Here is a 19,931-nt window from a genome sequence, read left to right as displayed (position 1 = left end):
GCAAGTTTTTGAGGAATGCTAGGAAGTTGAGAAGCACTTCACATAGTAATTAATACTTAGAATGCTCTTGCAGGTGGAAGTTAGGTGAAGCGATGGGATGGGGAGGGCAGCACAAGCTTTGCTAGAAAGACGAAAAACAGTCAAATAACTCATTTGTACTCAATAGTTGTGACACTGGAAGATTGTTGGATGCCAGAACAGCCAGATGGCTTTTCAGCAGAATTATGAACGAAATATAACGCATACAGATGTTGAACTTTTTTGCCTAAGTTACCATGATGGAGCCAAGGGGGAACAAAAATAGTTAAATCAACTACTTATAAAAGTAAAATTTCTGCTAGAAGAGCGATGGTAAAAAAAACAGTGAATCATCTCAAGTGGGGTGGAGGAAGGGTGGAAGATTTCTTTTATCTCCATGGTGCAGCTTTCACGTCTATTTCATTTACTGGCAAGTTAAAAAGGCATTTGACAAAATAGGTAGCAGCAACTGATGTTGCATTTTGCATTATAATTCAGAACCCAATACTGCGTTTTAATTGTAGAACATTGCAGCACAAAAAGAGGTCGAGTGCTCCAGCAAGTTTGCACAAGTTATCAGCTCTAATTCCACATTTCCCTTGCTCCTTTTCTAAAATGTTCCTTTTTGTTTTTACACAACTATTTCAAAATAAAGAATGGTCTCTGCTTTAGTATCTGTTTGCAACAGAGAATTCCACATTCTAACTATGCCCACTATGCAACTGCTTTCGAATAAACCCTTTAATTCCTTATGCAATACCACTACTTATATCAAAAAGAATCCAAGGATCATGCTCATTATTAAACTGGAATACAGCTCAAATCCTTGTGTCCAATTACTAAATAGAATGTTCATTATTATCAATATGTATATGTAGTTTAGGAATCTACCCACTTTGATACTGGCTGCACACACATAGATAAGCTCACACCGACACGTAACGCGAACCTAAATCAACAGAAGTTGGAGGAAGTCATGCTTAACATTTGAGTGCCGTGAACGTAGCACACAGTAATAACTTGCATTTATATTGCGGTGTTAATGTCACAAAATGCCCCAAGGCAGTTCATAGGAGCGTAAGACAACAACTTCGAAACATCTTGAAAATTGTGTCCAGTTCTGGTTGCAGAGATACAAAGGAGAAACCGTAGAGGAAATGTAGAGAACCAGAAAGTATTTTGAGGCCAGGGTTTTGAGGAAAGACTGAATTTTTCAGACATGAAATGGAATGTCCAAACAATTCAGATGTCAGTTCCTCCTTTTCCTTTTGCAGGATATTTGATCAGTTAGCGCTCTCTCCTCTTACTGCATTGAAATGGAGTAGACCAACTGACTTTTTAAAAAAATTCATCTGATGTGGGCCAGCATTTGTTGCCCATCCTTAATTGCCTTTGGCTTACATTTCTTTAAAGAGTCAACCACATTACTGTGGATCTGGAGTCACATGGCCAAGCAAAGATGGCAGATTTCTTTCCCTAAAGGTCATTACTGACAATTGACAATGGTCATGATTAACCTTTTAATTCCCGATGTTTTTTTCTATTGAATTCAAATTTCACCATCTGCCGCGGTGGGATTCAAACTTGGGTCCCCAGAGCATTACCCCAGTTCTCTGGATTACTAGTCCAGTGATAATACCACAACACCACCACCTCCACACTAATTTAGTTTAAAATTAAATAGAAAGTAGAAAAAGTTTAAAATAGTAGAAAGCAAATTTAATGAGGAAGTAGTTGTTTCAATATCTAGAATAGACTCCCAAATGGAAGAGTGGATGGAAAACCATAGAATTATTAATGCTGCCAGGAGGAAACTTGAGGTTTTCCTCTATATATGAACTAGGACTAGCTTTTTTTAATCCATGATTATCTTGTGAGGTAATGCTATTCTAATGCACTTCCTGAATATTTATTACATCTCGACAACTAGTTTAAAAATAATGCATTGACTCTGGTTACTTGCTTGAAAAATGCAATAAGTTAAACATAGCATATAAATGATCTTATAGTTCAGGGCTGCTAATTCTTTGGATTATTTGCAAACTCTTCAATAGAAGATTCTAAAGAAAATAAGCATATTTATTTTATTAAAAACTTTAAATTAGTAACTTCTGTTTTATGTAAAGCTTTTAATGCAGAATAATATCCCAAGGTACTTCAGAAAGGCATAATGAAAAATGGATGTCAGTCAAAGGAAGATAGGTTAGGAAGAGTGATCAAAAAGCTTTGACAAAAGCAGGTTTTAAGACGATCACAGAGGACACCCTTACCATGGAAAGTAGTTAATTCGTACCCTGCTCTTGTAAATTACAATCCCACTTGACAGCACACCAATCATAATTTCTGTGTTGCTTTGATCCTACAAAATAAAGAGAAAGTTTCATGTCAAGTTGTGTGTACAAGTAATGGTAAAGATTGAAGACAAATGTCTGTAGATATTGTCTTTAAGTCCTTTAGTCTAAATGGAACAATCTTTTACCCCAGACTTTTAAAATCACAGGATTAGCAAAATTGTAAACAGTGATTGAACTAAGTTAGAAAAGTTGCTTAGTCTTTTTTTTCCAGCAATACTCAAGTTCTGTACTATCAAACATCTAAAAGTTGTAAATGTACCATGTTATAGTTAATGTGCAACAGTATATAGCTTGCACAAACTTAAATCATTTTGTTTCTTTAAAAATCAGATGGGAACAGTTGACATTCCGTTTTGCAGCCAAATTAAAGTGTTAATAATTGCTGGGGATGGCTACCTCATTCTCTTTACACCCTAGATAAAGACTCAATTTTCTTCGCTGGACAGAATTGTGTTTTATCCTAGTTTCATCATATATATATACAAAAGAAAACAATAGTTTTTCCACAGGATGTGTTTTTTGAGAACTTTGGGAAAGTAGATAAAGGTAGTGAGAAGCCATCCTCCCTTCCAATCGGAAGATTGGAAGTCTGCCATTGGCTACAGTCAGAGAATTTGTAGTAACTTTATGTTTTTGAGATCAGAAATAATCCTGTCTTTGAATAATGCATTAAATTGTATTGAATCTCAAAATTGCTAGCTTTGTCCTTGCTTAGGATGCTTGCTGCAACATGCTGTATCTTGTGAGATGTTGTCATCACCAATGCTGAATTTGCAAGCCAAGACAGAGCAACCAGAATGAAGTCCATCCCTATTACCTGACTATCCTCCTTGTTCGAAACCCTTCACAGATACCAATTTACTGCCGTAGAAACAACAAGACTAACCCAGACTATCTAAAGCTCAAAGATAAGAATCATGACCTGCATAAAGAGGTACTGTACTGAATGAAGGTGGCTTCAAATGGACCCATCTGAAGGAGGAAGGAGGCATCAATAAGAAATGGAAGTAGGGCCCATTTACACAACCATATTCAGCTCTGAAAACTGTTTTATGGATCATATAGAAATAAATTACTGCTTAAAACTAACTAGACTAAGATGAAACACCAGGGGCTTTATATTAATCAGTATCTCAATCAGGTGTTTCACCAACTCAAAAATTCAGTGTGTTGAAAGTGTTGACCATTATGCACATATGAATTCCTGTTTGAAATGCTAATCCCTGGTACCTCTTGCAGAGTCAATGGGTCTCATTAAAATGCATAATATAATCTTAACCCTTTGTCAAAAATTTAATTTTGGTTTACATCATAACCAACTGCATGACAAATTCTATCGACAGAATTTAGATCTGTTTGTATCAATGGTGTCAAATATATAGGGAATATTCAATTTCCCTCACCAGATACAGCATGTTGCAGCAAGCATCCTGAGCAGGAACAAAGCTAGCAAGTTTTGAGATTCCATACAGTTTAATGCATTATTCAAAGACAGGATTATTTCTGATCTCAATTTTTTTTAAACATGTGGCTTTGGTGTTTGAGGGAAGGGAAATCTACTTTATAGTGGTCTAATAACCATCTGATAGTGGTCAACTCACTTGTGGCTAATTGAAAATTCAAATTTAACTCGTCCCATTTCTGCTTTGTAAATTAAAAGTCTGATGGATCCACATTGGGAACTTGGATTTCAATATTCATATTCATGCGGCATATGCAAGTGTACTCTAACCTTTTTGGTTGCTGTTGAGAATATGAAGCTCATGGTTATAGAGGAACATAGGAATTAGGAGCAGAAGTAGGCAAATTGAGCCCTGCTCCGCATTCAGACAGGGCTGATCACTCCCTGGTCTCAAATCCACCTCCCGACGTGTTCCCTTTATCCCTCTTTCCCTTTTTTATTAGAAATACGTCTAATGCCTTCTTGAAACCATTCAACGTTTCGGACTCCACCACATTATGGGACAGCGAGTTTCAGAAATTCACCATTCTCAGAGAAGTAGTTCCTCCTCATCTCAGTTTTAAATCTACCGCCTCGCAACCTACACCTGTGACCTCTTGTTCGAGATTGCCCCATAAGAGGAAACATTTGGTCTACATTTACTTTATCAATCCCTTTTAAAATTTTATATACCGCGATCAGATCCCCCTTCATCCTTCTAAACTCCAGCAAGTACAAACCCAAACTGTTTAATCTCTCCTGATACATCAACCCCTTCATCCCCGGAATCAATCCAGTGAACCATCTATGAACTACCTCCAATGCCATCACATCCTTCCTCAAATAAGGAGGCCAAACTGGACACAATACTCCAGATGTGGTCTCACCAACATTGCAACAACACTTTTCTACTTTAGTCCTTTTGCAATAAATGCCAACATCCTATTTGCCTTTTCTATTATGTGCTGTGCCTGCATACTGACTTTGTGATTCATGAACATAGACACCCAAATCCCTCAGCCCAGATGCATTTTGAATCTGCTTTCCATTTAATAATTTGCCTTTCTATTTCTTCTGCCAAAATGAACAACCTCACACTTATCCACATTAAACACCAACTGCCAAATGTTGGCCCATTCTCCTAACCTATCGGTCTGTAGAATCTTTATATCCTCTTCACTGCCTGCTTTCCCACCTATTTTAGTATCATCTGCAAATTTTGCTATGTTACACTCTGTCTCTGCTTGCAGATCATTTATATAGATTGTAAACAGTTGAGATCCGAGGATTGACGGCTGCGTCACCCCGCTAGTTACATTCTGCCAGCCAGAGAAGGACCCATTTATCCTGACCCTCTGCTTTCTCTCAGTCAGCCAATCCTCAAACCTATCTGGTACTCTACCCCCCCATGTTAATATTTTGAGAGGTAATGTTTAGTTCTAGAAAGATTATTGTTGTGATGGTAATGAAAATACTGGGTTTTAATGATTTCCAGAACACCTAAAGAAATGGTAGTTGAGAAGGTTACCCATGTTTGTTTAATAGAGGCAGAATAGCAGAGAGCCTATAAAACAGCAGGTAGGCTTAGCTAGCTGGAGAAATTGTAAATGAGGGATAATTGGCTTGGAGGTCGGTTTGAGAATAGACCAGAACAGGCTATGTTCTCATGGACATGGGTGGAGCGTGGGAAGGCTCTCTGGTTTAAATTTGAGTGTGTTTGCTGGGAGAGGTTTTTAGTTACAGTCTGGAACTTGTGTGCTTTGAGCTCACCGAGAGAAATTCGCTGAAGTAAATGACAGTTAGATATACCTGCATCGGAAGCCGAGTAAAACCCGAACTTCTTCATTGACTGAGTGGAAGACAGATTTGGTTTTGTCTCAGTTTGAACTTGCGGAACAGAAACTGGAAGACTGCCTATTTTGGAGCTAGTGGGAGAATCCCCTCAGTGTCATGTGGCAAAAACAAATAATCAGGAGATTAGCTTACAATTATTGGAAAAGTAATGAGAACAAGAGACTGAGACTCCACAGTCAAGGTTGGGTAAATGGAAGTTTTACCTCGGGGAATAGCTGGAGCGGAGGAGAATTTTCTAGAGGACTGTGGCATATCTTATGGGTGGTCCTAAGGAGGCAAATAACTTTAACACTGATGTGTCTTATATGATGATTCCTGGAGCAAATAGGAAGTAAAGCTGAATGCTTAACATATATAGTTATAAATCATTAATAGTGCTTGCTTTCTTTAAGTCTTTTATATGCAAAGTTTGTTTTGTTAAAAGTGAAATCTGACATCGTTAAATTGGTTAAAACAAAGTTTTCAGATTTTAAAAAAAATGTAAATTGTCCCTTACAGGATTGTAATAATGTGTTTGTTGAGGAAGTGGCAAGGCGAATGAAAGCGTACGCTGGTATTGGGTTAGTGTATGCAAGGCCTATTGTACTAAAATGAGCGCATGTGGTTAAAACAGTGCAGCTAAAACAGTGTGGCTAGTGTTATGATTCCAGCTGATGTTACTGCTGGACAAGTCAGATTCCAAGATGGAACCTGGCTTGGTAGATCCTAACTTTTATTTTTTGTTTAGATGAACAGTCACATGACTGCCGATGAACTTTTAACAAAACAGTAAAACAACCAGCTATACTGGATACGATGGGTATGGAGGGATATGGGCCAAATGCGGGCAATTGGGATTAGCTTAGGGGTTTTAAAAAGAAAAAGGGCGGCATGGACAAGTTGGGCTTCAGGGCCTGTTTCCATGCTGTAAACCTCTATGACTCTATTACAAATATATACAAATTTGTAAGGATAACACAAGTTACAAAAAAAAAATTGTACTCGAATATTCTAAGTACACAGTCCACATAAACCAATAGCAAACTGTGTACAGACACACCACATTCTGAAAGCAAGTGACAGATGAGACCCCAAACAATTCTATGGCTCCCATCGCCTGATGCTTGCCACATTGAGTCAGCTAGTCTCATTGGAACTCCATTTTCCACACAAGGGTTTCTAATCTCCACTCTTGAAGAACACACTTTTCCCACACAATGCTTTCTTTTGGAAACCTGAACCAAAGATCCACCTCCACGATTTCAACTAGTCTTTTCGGTATTCCTGTGCCCTGAATTGCCTAATGCATTCAAGTTCCTAGGCAATCTCTCAGGTACCCAGTCATGCCAATAGACCACTACTGCTTCAGAGGCTGATCTGATCACTTCAAATTTCTGGCTTCTCACCTAGCCAACCTTAATTCTGGTTCCTGCAGTTGTGTCTTCAATTCAGAACCGTGTCTCTGCTTCTTCTTGAATTCGCCTGAACAAGACCTTGTTCAAATTCCTACTTGTTCCCATTTGACTTCAGTCTTCCTGGAACACTGTTTTGTCTCATTTCCTGGTTCTGGGCTTTTATTTCTTCTGGGAAATTTGCTCTCTGCAGTTCTCTGTCTGGTGTCCAGCTTTTCCTGGCACTCACTCATAACCAACTCAAAAGTTCTTGCAGCCCCAGTGTGGATCCTACTTGCTAAGCAACAGCCAGCTCTTCTAAATCCTTTTATTTGCCTTAATGTCGTAAACACACATTACAATGCAGGCATCTGAATCATACTGGAGTTACTAACCCTTTCAAATACAGAAACATAAAATTAAATTTACTTAAAGCTATACCTTATCTTTAATACCCACAAATACAAATATAAATTACTTAAAATTACCTGTTTTCTGACACTTGTCCACAATTTACACTGGTCAACACTAATCAAGAACTCAGTGCATGGGGAACCACTAACTCGCTGTCTGTGATCCCACTTAATGGTTGGCCAAAATGATTAATAATCTAGATTGATCCAATCAATTTAACTGCACAGTAATCTCTCCTCAAACATGACAGCATACATCATTTACCATCCTCCATTTCTGTTGACTGAAATTCGAAGAAACAAACAAGATGATCCTTCAGTTCAACTATGATCTCAATAAAACAAATTTGGTGAGCATCTGAAAATTTATCAGAGTGAGGAACAAATTTTTTTTAAAATACGATGAACCATAACACTTTAAAATAACTGTACTTCACAGGAGCAAATTATAAGCTCATTTTTCCTCAATGGGTACACCTGGAAGTCAAGAGAAAAGGACCAGATTTATACTTACCCTTGCATAGTGCAATTCGACGCCATATAGTTCTAAGCTGCGTGCTGTATTTAAGTAATTAAATTCTGATTCTGCGGGCGAAAGTCCTCTGTTTTGAAAAAGGAAGCATATTTAAATTATGCAGTGAAATACATCTGAGACACAAATGTTTCAAAACATCAAAAAAGCATTACTAATTCGCATTAGAATAACATACTTATGTTGCTGATGCAATTTTGCGATTTCCTTTTCAAAGTCTTGAGGTTGGTTGGCGATAAAGGAATAATTGGCGAGGTAGCCCGGCAAGTGCTCTGAATTGTTGTAATCTCCCAGTTCAGCTTTAAAAATAATTGCAAGAGTTAGAAGCAAATATCTTGGTTATCCCAAACTAAACCTTTATAGCATTGGAAAAAAAAATCTATGTTACTTTTTTGAAACCAAAAGAGAAAATGCTGGAAAATCTCAGCAGGTCCAGCAGTATCTGGAAGGAGAGAAAAGAGCTGATGTTTCGAGTCCAGATGACTCTTTGTCAAAGCTAAAGGGCATAGAAGGTGGGAGATATTTATACTGCAGGGGGAGGGAATGAAAGATGAGTCATTGAAACCAGGGGAAAAGACTGCTAAACCTGTCCACAGAGAGAATAAAGAGTGTGAATGGCCAAACGGCAGAGAAGCTGTAACCTGTATCAAATGAAGGTGTGGGGGGTGGAGGGAAAATGGGACAGAGGTAGAATGTGTGTGTGTATGTGTGTGTGTGTGTGGGGGGGGGGGAGAAGTAGGGGGAAAATGAAGAAAAATGAAGAAAGACAATACAGAAATAAAAGGTAGAGAACAGTAAAAAATTAAATAAAATACAGTGAAAACAAAAGGGGGCTGAAGTGGGGTAGAGCAAATCATCTGAAGTTGTTGAATTCAATGTTGAGACCAGAAGGCTGTAAAGTGCCTAGCCGGAAGATGAGGTGCTGTTTCTCCATTTCTCCAGTCTGCGTTGAGCTTCACTGCAACATCTATGCCTTTTAGCTTTGACAAAGGGTCATCTGGACTCGAAACGTCAGCTCTTTTCTCTCCTTACAGATGCTGCCAGACCTGCTGAGATTTTCCAGTGTTTTCTCTTTTGGTTTCAGATTTCAGCATCCGCAGTATTTTGCTTTTATCCTATGTTACTTTTTTGTCCTGCAATTCTCTTCACTCATTTCCATGGAAAATGGTCATCCTAAAAACCTTGCTGAAGAGACGCTCTTCATTTGTGAGATTTAACTGGCTAGTTTATTATTATAGCACCTCTAGGTAACCAAACTTATCCTCATCACACAGACAATATCTAGTGGTGGTGGCGGTTTGGGGGGGGGGTGGGGAAGAGAGGGGGGGAGGGGAGAGAAGAACAGGAGAAATAGGGTACAGGAGGGAGGGAGTCAGGAGCAAGTGCCAAGGGTAACTTTTGGATGCCAACTATAAAGCGTACACTGCACTAATGCATTACAGATCATGGACCAAACTTCAAGGTTTCTTGGAATTTGTGCTTCAGCTAATCTGTGTGTAAATCAGTTGCTTCAGCAAGGGCAAAAGACATTTTTTAAACAGGTGTCAAAGCTTTTATTCCTTGATGCCATGTTTGAAGTGCTGCTTCCAAATTGAAAATTAACAAAAATGGTCCAGATATTTGGTCCTCAGAACATTACTGGAACAAATCTTATGAAATTTACTTTGTAATACTTTAGAGTTTTAACAAATCTGATTATTCCCAATTAAAGCAGAGATAAGGACATTTTCTTTTCTCTGAGGGTTGTGTGTCTCTGGAACACTCTTCCTGAGAAGGTGGTAGAAGGACCTATTTTTAAGGCAGAGGCGGACATTATTGGTAAGCAAGGGGATGATAGGTTATCAGGGATAAGTGGATGCAGATTTGAAATTAGTCAGATCAGCCTTGATCTTATTAAATGGTGGAGCAGGCTTGAGGGGGCCAAAAGGCATATTTGTGCTCCTTGTCCATAAGTTTGTACGTAAAGAAATGTAGCAATAACAAAGCCTCGAGAGGACAATTTAAAACAGTTGATGAATGAGTCGAGTTGGCTGGACAGCTCAAGTGAGAGCAAATTCTAATCAGCCTTAAATGTTAAAATATTACACAAATCTTGTACTACACAAATATAACCCATTTATAAGTACATAAAACAACTATTGAAGTCATAGTTTCAAAGTATTTTCTCTGTCATTAAATCCTCTTCAAACTTTTATTACAAGTACTTGGACGAGACAGCTAATTTGTACCTTCCTACATGTATTAGCTAAAATCGGGAGCGGAACAGAATGGAAGAGCAAAGTTGCCTCGCCCCTCCATGCCACTGCAAAACAATGCTCAGAAAAGCAATGCCATTATATCATTATAGTTCAAAATTTAAAGGTTATGATTCTGTAACTAAATAAAAGGATTTAAGAGCTTATAATTGCATGGTGTTGTGCTTGGGATCAATCGTTATTGTACTACTTTTAACAGAATAACCAAGAAGGTAGATGAGGGCAGTGCAGTTGATGTTGTCAACATGGACTTTAGCAAGGCCTTTGACAAGTTACCGCATGGTAGGTTTTTGAATAAAGTTAAATCTCACGGGATCCAGGATGAGATATCTAAATGGATACAAAATTGGCTTCTTGAAAGAAGCCAGAGGGTGGTTGTAGAGGGTTGTTTTCCAAACTGGAGGCCTGTGACCAGCAGTGTGCCTCAGGGATCAGTGTTGGATCCACTGTTATTTGTCATTTATATTAATGATTTGGATGAGAATATAGGAAGCATGGTTAGTAAGTTTGCAGATGACACCAAGATTGATGGCATAGTGGACAGTGAAGAAAGTTATTTCCGATTGCAATGGGATCTTGATCAATTGGGCCAGTGGCTGACGAATGGCAGATGGAGTTTAATTTAGATAAATGTGAGGTGATGCATTTTGGTAGATTGAACCAGGGCAGGATTTACTTGTTAATGGTAGGGCGTTGGGGAGAGTTACAGAAGAGATCATGGGGTACATGTTCATAGTTCCTTGAAAGTGGAGTCACAGGTGGACAGAGTGGTGAAGAAGGCATTCAGCATGCTTGGCTTCATTGGTCAGAACATTGAATACAGGAGCTGGGACGTCTTGTTGAAATAGTACAAGACATTGGTAAGGCCACATTTGGAATACTGTGTACAGTTCTGGTCACCCTATTGTAGAAAGGATATTATTAAACTAGAAAGAGTGCAGAAAAGATTTACTAGGATGCTACCGGGACTTGGAGTTATAAGGAGAGGCTGGATAGACTGGGACTTTATTCTCTGGAACGTAGGAGGCTGAGAGGTGATCTTATAGAGGTCTATAAAATAATGAGGGGCACAGATCAGCTAGATGGTCAATATCTTTTCCCAAAGGTAGGGGAGTCTAAAACTACAGGGCATAGGTTTAAGGTGAGAGGGGAGGGATACAAAAGTGTCCAGAGGGGCAACTTTTTCACATAAAGGGTGGCGGGTGTCTGGAACAAGCTGCCAGAGGTAGTAGTAGAGGCGGGTACAATTTAAAAAGCATTTAGACAATTACATGGGTAAGATGGGTATAGAGGGATATGGGCCAAATGCAGGCAATTGGGATTAGCTTAGGGGTTTAAAAAAAAAGGACAGCATGGACAAGTTGGACCGAAGGTCCCGTTTCCATGCTGTAAACCTCTATGACTAATACTGTATAAAGACAGTTACCTTAAGAATATGGGAATAGAAAACATGTCAGATTAGAATGCTCCATCTACTTTAAAAATGCTATGCAGAATTAATTGCCATGCAACGTACATGTGTGTACACACGTGGAAAGAAGCTGCTTGCTGAGAAGTGAACTGTACATCACACAATACACACTAAATTACAGCTTCACCTATTTGAAGAAATCGCATAAAATTTTAATTTGGTAAGGGGGTTAAACATGTTCATTTAAAATTTACAAATTAAGGATTGAAACAAGATTTCAAGGAAGACAAGAAATGAAAGGGCCTCTCTCAAGCCGATAGTCACAGCAGTGTGTTAAAGATATAGGTTAGGTCGGGACCCTAAGGACAGGAAACAAGGTAATACTTGACGTAAGAAATTGAGGGTATCGTGAAAATAATGCATAACTTTAACTAGTCCACAGTACACTGAGAATATGCTTGTCAATATAGCAACAGAAAACTATTAAACATGTTCCAAGATTGTTTCTTGCACAATGCCACATTAAAGGGAATTTGCGTCCAGACCTTACTAGTGCTATACTCGACAATATGCAAATACTGGAACCTCGTAACATCAGCATACACTTGAACTTTGACTCCAAGTTGCTGGCAAACTAGTGGGGTTAAAGGTTCAAGTCCCCTGCATCTTAAAGGAGGTGGCTACAGAGATCATAGCTGCATTGGCAGTCATTTTCCAAAAATCCTTGGATTTTGGAACTCTGCCATGCAACGTTGTACTGTTGCTCGAAAGGGAAGGAGCTAAATACAGGAAACTACAGGCCAGTTAGTCTAACTTCAGTTACTGGAAAAATATTAGAATCTATTATTGAGAGAAAAGTAGTGCATTTTGAAAGTCATAATCTGATCAAGCAGAATCAGCATAGTTTCATGAAGGTGAAATCATGTCTGACAAATTTACTAGAATTCTTTGAAGTATCGTCCAGAGCAGATATAGGAGAACCAGTTGACGTTGCATATTTGGATTTTCAAAAAGCATTTAATAAGCTGCCACACAAGCTAAGAGCTCATGGTGTTGGAGGCAATATTCTGGCATGGATAGAGAATTGGCTAACAAACAGGAAGAGCGAGTAGTGATTGGGGGGGGGGGGGGGGGGGGGTGCAATGGTGGTGGTGGTGTCTCTCAGGTTGGAAGGTGGAGTGCCACTTTATACATTAATGATTTGGAGGAAGGATCAGAGAGTACCATGGCCAAATTTGCAGATGATAAAGGTATGAGGGAAGGCAGGATGTAAGGAGGACATAAATAGCTTACAGAGAGATATTGATAGGTTAAGTGAATGGAACAAAATTGGCAAATGGAATTCAATGTGGGCAAATGTGAGATTGTTAATTTTGGAAGAATGAAAGAAAAGGTGGATTATTATTTAAATGGAGAGGCGCTGCAGAAAGCACAAAGGGACTTGGGACCCTTGTTCATGAAACTCAGAAAGCTAGCATACAGGTGCAGAAGGTAATATGGAAGGCAAATGGAATGCTGGCTTTTATTTCAAAGGAGCTGGAGTATAAAAGTAAAGGTGTGCTGCTGCAACTGTACAAGGCACTAAATGTAGACACCTTAAGAATACTGTGTACTATTTTGGTCCCCTTATTTAAGGAAAGATACATCACTGGAGGCAGTACAGAAGAGGTTTATAGGATGATCCCAGGTAAGGAGGAACTCTCATATGAGGAAAGGTTAAACAGGTTGGGGCTGTACTCCTTGGAGTTCTGAAGAATCAGTGGTGATATGGTTGAAACATACAAAATTCTTAGACATGTTAAATGTTGGGAGAATGTATCCACTCATGGGAGAGTGTAGGACCAGAGGGTATAGTCACAGAATAAGACAGATTTGGGGAAGAATTTCTTCTCTCAAAAACTGGTGAATCTTTTGAATTTTTTACCCCAGGAAACTGTAGAGACCAAGTCCTTGAATATTTTCAAGGCTGAGATCAACAGTTTTTTTAATCAGTAGGGGAATTAAGGGGATAATGCAGGAAAGTTGACCGAGTGCTAGATCAGCCATGATCTTATAAATAGCAGAGCAGGCTCAAAGGGCTGAATGGTCTACTCCTGTTCCTATTTCTTATAGTCTTATGGAATGATATCACCAAAGGATAGTAGATGAGGCAACAGATAACGTATGAGTGGGTATCAGGTGATAATAATGATACAGGTGTAGAATGCAGAGTACGCTTGCTGAAGGAGGATAGATTGGTCAATAATGCCATTGGCAGTGGAGTGAATAGCATAGCGGTGTAGGATGTGGAACATTAAACAAAGATTCAAAAGTACAAAATGAAGTTATAACAGAGGAAAGCAAAAATATTTGCCATATGGAACTGAAATTGTTAAGCATATACTTACACTGAACAGAGTAAGAAGCCAGAAGGGCTGCAATGTTATATGGACAAGGCAACCTAGAAAAGGGATAATTGAAAGGTATTGCAGTTATTCCACAGCAATTATGATTACTTAGACATTTTGTGAGGGGCCTAAGACCTCATATTGCATATTTTTATAAAATTTATATAGATATCCTCATGACTATTTCTAACATTTTAAAAACTGGACAAAGACCTAGAAAAAAATGGCTGAATATGTCTGTCTGTCTTCCGAACAAACAAAACTACCTGGCAGCATCAGGGAAATTCACACATCATTATCTCTGAGGAGATACTAATGAGCCCCTATGGGCTGCACAAGCCAAATTCAAAGAGTGTAATACAAATTCTATTTGCATTTCATTACCCAGGCTGACCAACTGAGTCTGCTCATCTGCTAAGACAAAGGGCCCCACAACCTTCCTTTCAATTCTTAGCGGGGACCCAGATGAGGGATGCACATCCCTTGTCACTCACTATGGAGAGGTGGGAGCCATGTGACATCAGCCTTGGCTTGTGAAACCAGTAATAATGACTCGCTGGGCTGCAAAGGTCAGTGTGCTGACTAGCAAGCCACACCAAAGGAGCTTTGGCATAAATTGAACAGGGGGAGGCGGTGGCACAGTGGTATTGTCTGGATTAATAATCCAGAGACCCACAGTAATGCTCTGGGGACCTGGGTTCAAATCCCACCACAGCAGATGGTGAAATTTGAATCAATAAAAATCTGGAATCATAAGTCCAACGATGACCATGAAACCATTGTCGATTGCCGCAAAAATCCATCAAGTTCATTAAAGTCCTTTAAAGGAAGAAATCTGCCATCCTTACCTGGTCTTGCCTACATGTGACTCCAGACCCACAGCAATGCAGGTAACTCTTAAATGCCCTTGCCGATGGGCAATAAACGCTAGCTCAGCCAGTGACATCCACATCCTATCAATGAATAAAAAACCTGGCCCCATCTACCTGGCTTCTGTCTGAAGGTTCCATTGCCTACATCTCTGCATGTCTATCTCATCTTGTGAAGTCAACACCACTGGAATAGTGAACTATATAGCATCGGTTTTCAACCCACTGACCTCAGTGAATGAATACCTCTTTGGACTTTGATTCTGGAACCCACGTGAGTCAAAATTTATTTTTCTCTCTGGTCTTTGTACTGTGAATCCTTCTTTTCTCTATCCCTCTTTTTACTGCCAGAGCATAGAGGCAACTTTGTGACTCTCATATTTTGAGCTTATGCAAATAAGTTAAGCCTTTCAGTTCATCCCATCTCCAGTATGCTGTGGGGTTACAAGAAATTTGGATCACAAAAACACCAGGAACTTGGGGAAATATGCCACCATTTATAAGGAAGGAAACAAATCAAAGCACTGTTTTGCTTAGGGACAGGTGGAGAGACAAGAAGGGAGTGCTGTTTAAATAAACACCCCTCCTGGTTGTAACAATCTGAACACCCTTATAGCAGGATAAGGCTTCCAAATTCCGGTTCAGAAATTCACATTCTATTTACAAGTTTTTTTTCCAAGAGGTATTTGGTAGTGCACAAGGCAATGGCAAGGTACAACAACATTAGTTTTTAAAAATGGTGGAAGGAAGGAAGGAGATACTCACCTATTTACCCAATAACTTGCAAAGTCAACTCCACCGGATACAAACTAGTTATAAACACTGTTCATGTTATTCACAATTCCTTTGTTTTTAGGAAGGCAGTTTTGTTTGAACAGCATTTTCTCCATAAAGAAGTGCAATTCAGTATGTCTTTGCCTGATAAAATTTTTTGTACTTCAAAAGGAGTAAAATCTGATTAATCCTACACAACTTTAAAAATCAAAGCCATTTCCCAATTACGACTTTTAAGGATCTTTGAGTAGTCATTCGGTAGTACAGAACAGACAGCATGTTGGCAGTGGTTAGCATTGCTGCCTCAGTGTCAGGGATTTGGGTTTGATTCTGACCTTGGGTGACTGACTGTGTGGAGTTTGCACATTCTCCCCATGTCTGTGTGGGTTTCCTCCGGGTGCTCTGGTTTCCTCTTAGTCCAAAGATGTGCACGTTAAGTGGATTGGCTATGCTAAATTGCCCCTTAGTGTCAAAGCATGTGCAAGTTTGATGGATTAGCCATGGTAAATGCGCAGGATTACGGGGATAGAGCTGGGTAAGATGCTTTTTTGGAGTCGGTGTAGACTCAATGGACTGAATGGCCTCCTTCTGCACTTTAGGAATTCTATGTTTCTGCATTAACTTTAATATTGCATGTCAAAATTTTTTGTCTTGCATTTTTCAGGATACTTTGCAAGAATATCAATATAACAGGAAAACAACAATTTATACTGTACGAGAAGAGTGCTAATTTGTTGGCAAGAGGACTGGTTAGAGGATTGGTGGAGAAGTTGCTACAGAGAATGCACAAGTTGCTAGTGACTTGACAGTTAACTGCCAAGCATTGTTTGAAAATTAAACCAGGCAGCTTGACCCTGACCAGTCAAGGTATTTCCCTGGAGAATGAACGGCTCTCACTTATTTTGTTTAACTGAAACAAATACAATGTGTGTACATGTTCTGTCTGTAAATAACAAGACCCTGTGTATTAACGTATGTAGCTTCCTGTACACACAAATGTACCACAATGGGAGCCCAATTGACAATCAACTTTGAGTATGGTACTCTTCCTTGGAAATCCTACAAATTGTTAAAACTACAACCGGACAGGAAATATTGTTATATTGTTATCTGAATATTCAGGCATTATATTTAATGACTCAGAACCATATTCAAAGCCATAACAAAATCATAAGACCACCTCCAATAAACTGTCGTAAACATGATAAACACAATGTTGGATTTACAAAATTGTGATGTGTCCCTTTATAGTGGTTGCACATTACATTTGGGCAAACAGGAACATAACAATTCCATGTAGGTGACTAGTTTATATTGGAGATAAGATATTAGGTTTATGTATGCTAAGTGCCATTTGATCAAAAAAATTAATTTAGAAATTTATTTTGAGCCTTTTTCTTACTAAATCTTAACTTCCTTGGAACTCATAGCAATGGCTTGGGAAATTTATTGCAAGTTTCCAATCATAAAGGCTACTGCAATGTAAATGATTTCTTACGTTGCTCAAGTCCTCTCCATCTGCTTATCAAATGAACAAGAGCCAAGACACTCTCAAAGTAGCAGGCCATTCAGTTCAAGTCTACGCTAGCAGCCTTTTGCTTGAGCAATCCAAAAACAAATTGCACTAAATAGTTCTAACTTTCACTCCATTATTTAGCCACTTTAAATAATGCAATAATCAGCGTGACAACGTATTCCATGCACCAACACTGTCTGGGAACAAACGTTTCGTCACCTCTCCCCTTGCTTTCAGTGAGGATTTAAAATTGATGATCCCCTTGTCTCAGATTGTAAAAAATTGTACAATACCTTGAAAAATATTTTAATGGGCATTTTATTTGTCATCTTGCTTCTGGATTAAAAATGTGGTGCCATTAATTCTGGATTTTTCTCCAGAGAGTTTTCTATTTTCTTCTTTCTCTCATTATAACTATCTTGTCAATCCTGCGCTGAACTTCAAATTTAATATGGATAACCAAAAAAAAGCACCAGTTTCCACCTACCATCAGGCAACGCCACAATTCCCATGCACTTCATCTTTCTCAACACAGCTCACACTATTCTCAGATTGCCAGGCATCAATAGATCGGATGCTGGTTGCTTGACTACCCAACTGTTAATCAGCAATTAGCTTGCTTCACATTTCAATAAAAATGTGAGCTAGCTAGGTTTTAAGTGACCAATTTGCTTTAAGTGGGAGCTCAAAAGCTGAGCTTGGTAAACTTTTCACCAATGAAAAACACACTTTTGTTCCCCAACAAAACCATAGTTTGTCATTGCTTTTTTGCAGTATTATAAAAATAATTGAAATGTCCTAAATTCTTGACAGACTTGTTATAAATTCTACAATCTAATTTCTCAGAATCTACTTCAGAACTCTAAATCAATTACATATACAAGAAATGAAATTATACATGGTACTGTTTGCAGTTGTGGATCAACTATTGATCAGAGCCCTGAAGATTAACAGAATGCTGAGATTGGAACATCTCACCAGAAGACTATGATTCGCTACAACAATGCGTATTTGTAGGATACCTTTAATGTATGTAATGTCCCAAGGGATTTTATCCAGTGACAGCATGAGAAGTAGAAAAGATGTGTGTTTGGGAGAAATGATTGAAAGCCTGGGAGAAAATATGGGTTATAATTGATTTTTAAAGGCAGGCAGAAATAGAGTCTTGGAAAGTAACCTTCTGGCTAAACCACAAAAAGTGCTCCATTATACTTCATAAGTCTAAGTCACAATAGAAAAGATTTTGTCCTTTGATGATTATCATCCTACATCATATGTCCGCTCTTTAAGGCAATAGGTTGAGGTAATTTTTTCTAAGTTACAATAATGATACTCACCTTCCACTAAGAATATCTTGTTTAAGTTGCAGAAAATATTGGTACCTGATAAAGAATAAAAATGTTTATTTCAGATCATACAATGTGACCAAGTATTTTCCACATAGGTAATGATCAATGTGTTCATATTCATCCATGATTAAGTTCAGTAGATGGTTCAAAAATAGTAGAAATATAAATTGCAGTCAGAATGAGATCATCCAGCCCATCGTACCTGTACAAGTGGGTTCGCTCTCTTTAAATTAATTTTAACTAATTTGATAAGAACTGGATCAATTTAAACAATAAGTGGGGCTGTTCTTGACCTTTAGTATGCTAGGGTTCAATTAATAAAGCTAGTACAATTATAACCTTTAAACAAAAATGTTTCAGATTATCATTTGAATTTTGAAAACCTCCAGTAAGTTCACCCATAACATCTGAGCTAGGAGGAAATTTTGAACGATGTTTCAAAAGTTATAATTTATAATTCTCAATATCATTTCAGTGAATCATTACTGTATTTTCATAAAGCTTTAATATCTGTCCTATAATGACCAGTGCAGAACTATGTGCAAATTATAAATAGCACCAGTTTAACAAGTGATGTTTTGATGTATTTGCCCTAGAAATAGTGCTCAAGGAGAGTGAGGAGAAAAAGAGAAATCATCAGTTTTCACTTGTCAAGGATAACTCTTTCACAATTAAGTTGGAATCCTGTCCTAATAAATCCACTCAAGTATTTTTTACATCAGGCAGAAGCATCACTCGGAAACAATCCAGCTATATAGCCTGCTCCATATGCAGCCCTAAGAATATCACATGCAATACCTTAGTAGAAAGACAGTAAAACACATCAACTCCTCGTTACACAACAGATGTAGAATCATAATGATACAGCAGAGGTAGCGGCCATTTGGCACATTATGCATTTAGCTTTCAGTCTCACTCGCCCACTCATTCCCCATAGCCCTGCATATTTTTCCTCTTAACCAATTATCTTTTTAAAATATTGAATCCATTTCCTCTACCCTTTTAAGCAGTGCATTACAGATCATAACTTGCTAAGCAGCAGTATTTTCTCTCATGGTACTTCTGACTTTTGTCAGATTGGACATCAGGACATATGGTTATTTGCTCCTGAGAGTACTAAATTCTCCTTAGGTGCAGGAAAAATAGCTTCAGAAAAGTGCATTTAGATTTCGTGCAAATGTGATCAAATACAGAAAATCTTACACCGACTATTAGAAATTCTTTTGTACCGAAGGACTTTAAAATCATTATGAAGGAACAGGCAATTATTGGCACTCAGTTCCTTCTCCACATTTACTGAATTATGCTTATTGCTCCTCTCATTGGTTACCTGGTAGAAAACACTCAAGACGAATGAATAAAACGCAAGTCAGATATATAGCATGGAG

General features: G+C 38.5%; 1 protein-coding gene across 11 annotated transcripts in view; it reads right to left on the bottom strand.

Moving 5' to 3' along the window:
- The window catches only part of ptpn4a (protein tyrosine phosphatase non-receptor type 4a), a 233,746-nt gene that overhangs the window by 123,970 nt on the left and 89,845 nt on the right, over positions 1-19,931 (bottom strand). For all 11 annotated transcript variants that reach the window (XR_013499489.1, XM_078227896.1, XM_078227897.1 and 8 more), the window contains 5 exons: positions 18,532-18,576; positions 14,036-14,088; positions 8,161-8,281; positions 7,965-8,052; positions 2,289-2,377 (listed from right to left, as the gene is read on the bottom strand). Coding sequence is in view for 10 of the 11 variants with exons in the window: in XM_078227896.1 (XP_078084022.1) it covers positions 2,289-2,377; positions 7,965-8,052; positions 8,161-8,281; positions 14,036-14,088; positions 18,532-18,576 (396 nt within the window). In the remaining variant the exon portion in view is untranslated. The remainder of the gene's footprint in view (positions 1-2,288; positions 2,378-7,964; positions 8,053-8,160; positions 8,282-14,035; positions 14,089-18,531; positions 18,577-19,931) is intronic.

The sequence above is a fragment of the Mustelus asterias genome, chromosome 14 (assembly GCF_964213995.1).
Source record: "Mustelus asterias chromosome 14, sMusAst1.hap1.1, whole genome shotgun sequence".
In the NCBI taxonomy this organism is placed as follows: Eukaryota; Metazoa; Chordata; class Chondrichthyes; order Carcharhiniformes; family Triakidae; genus Mustelus; species Mustelus asterias.
This window is presented reverse-complemented; position numbering and strand designations above follow the sequence as displayed.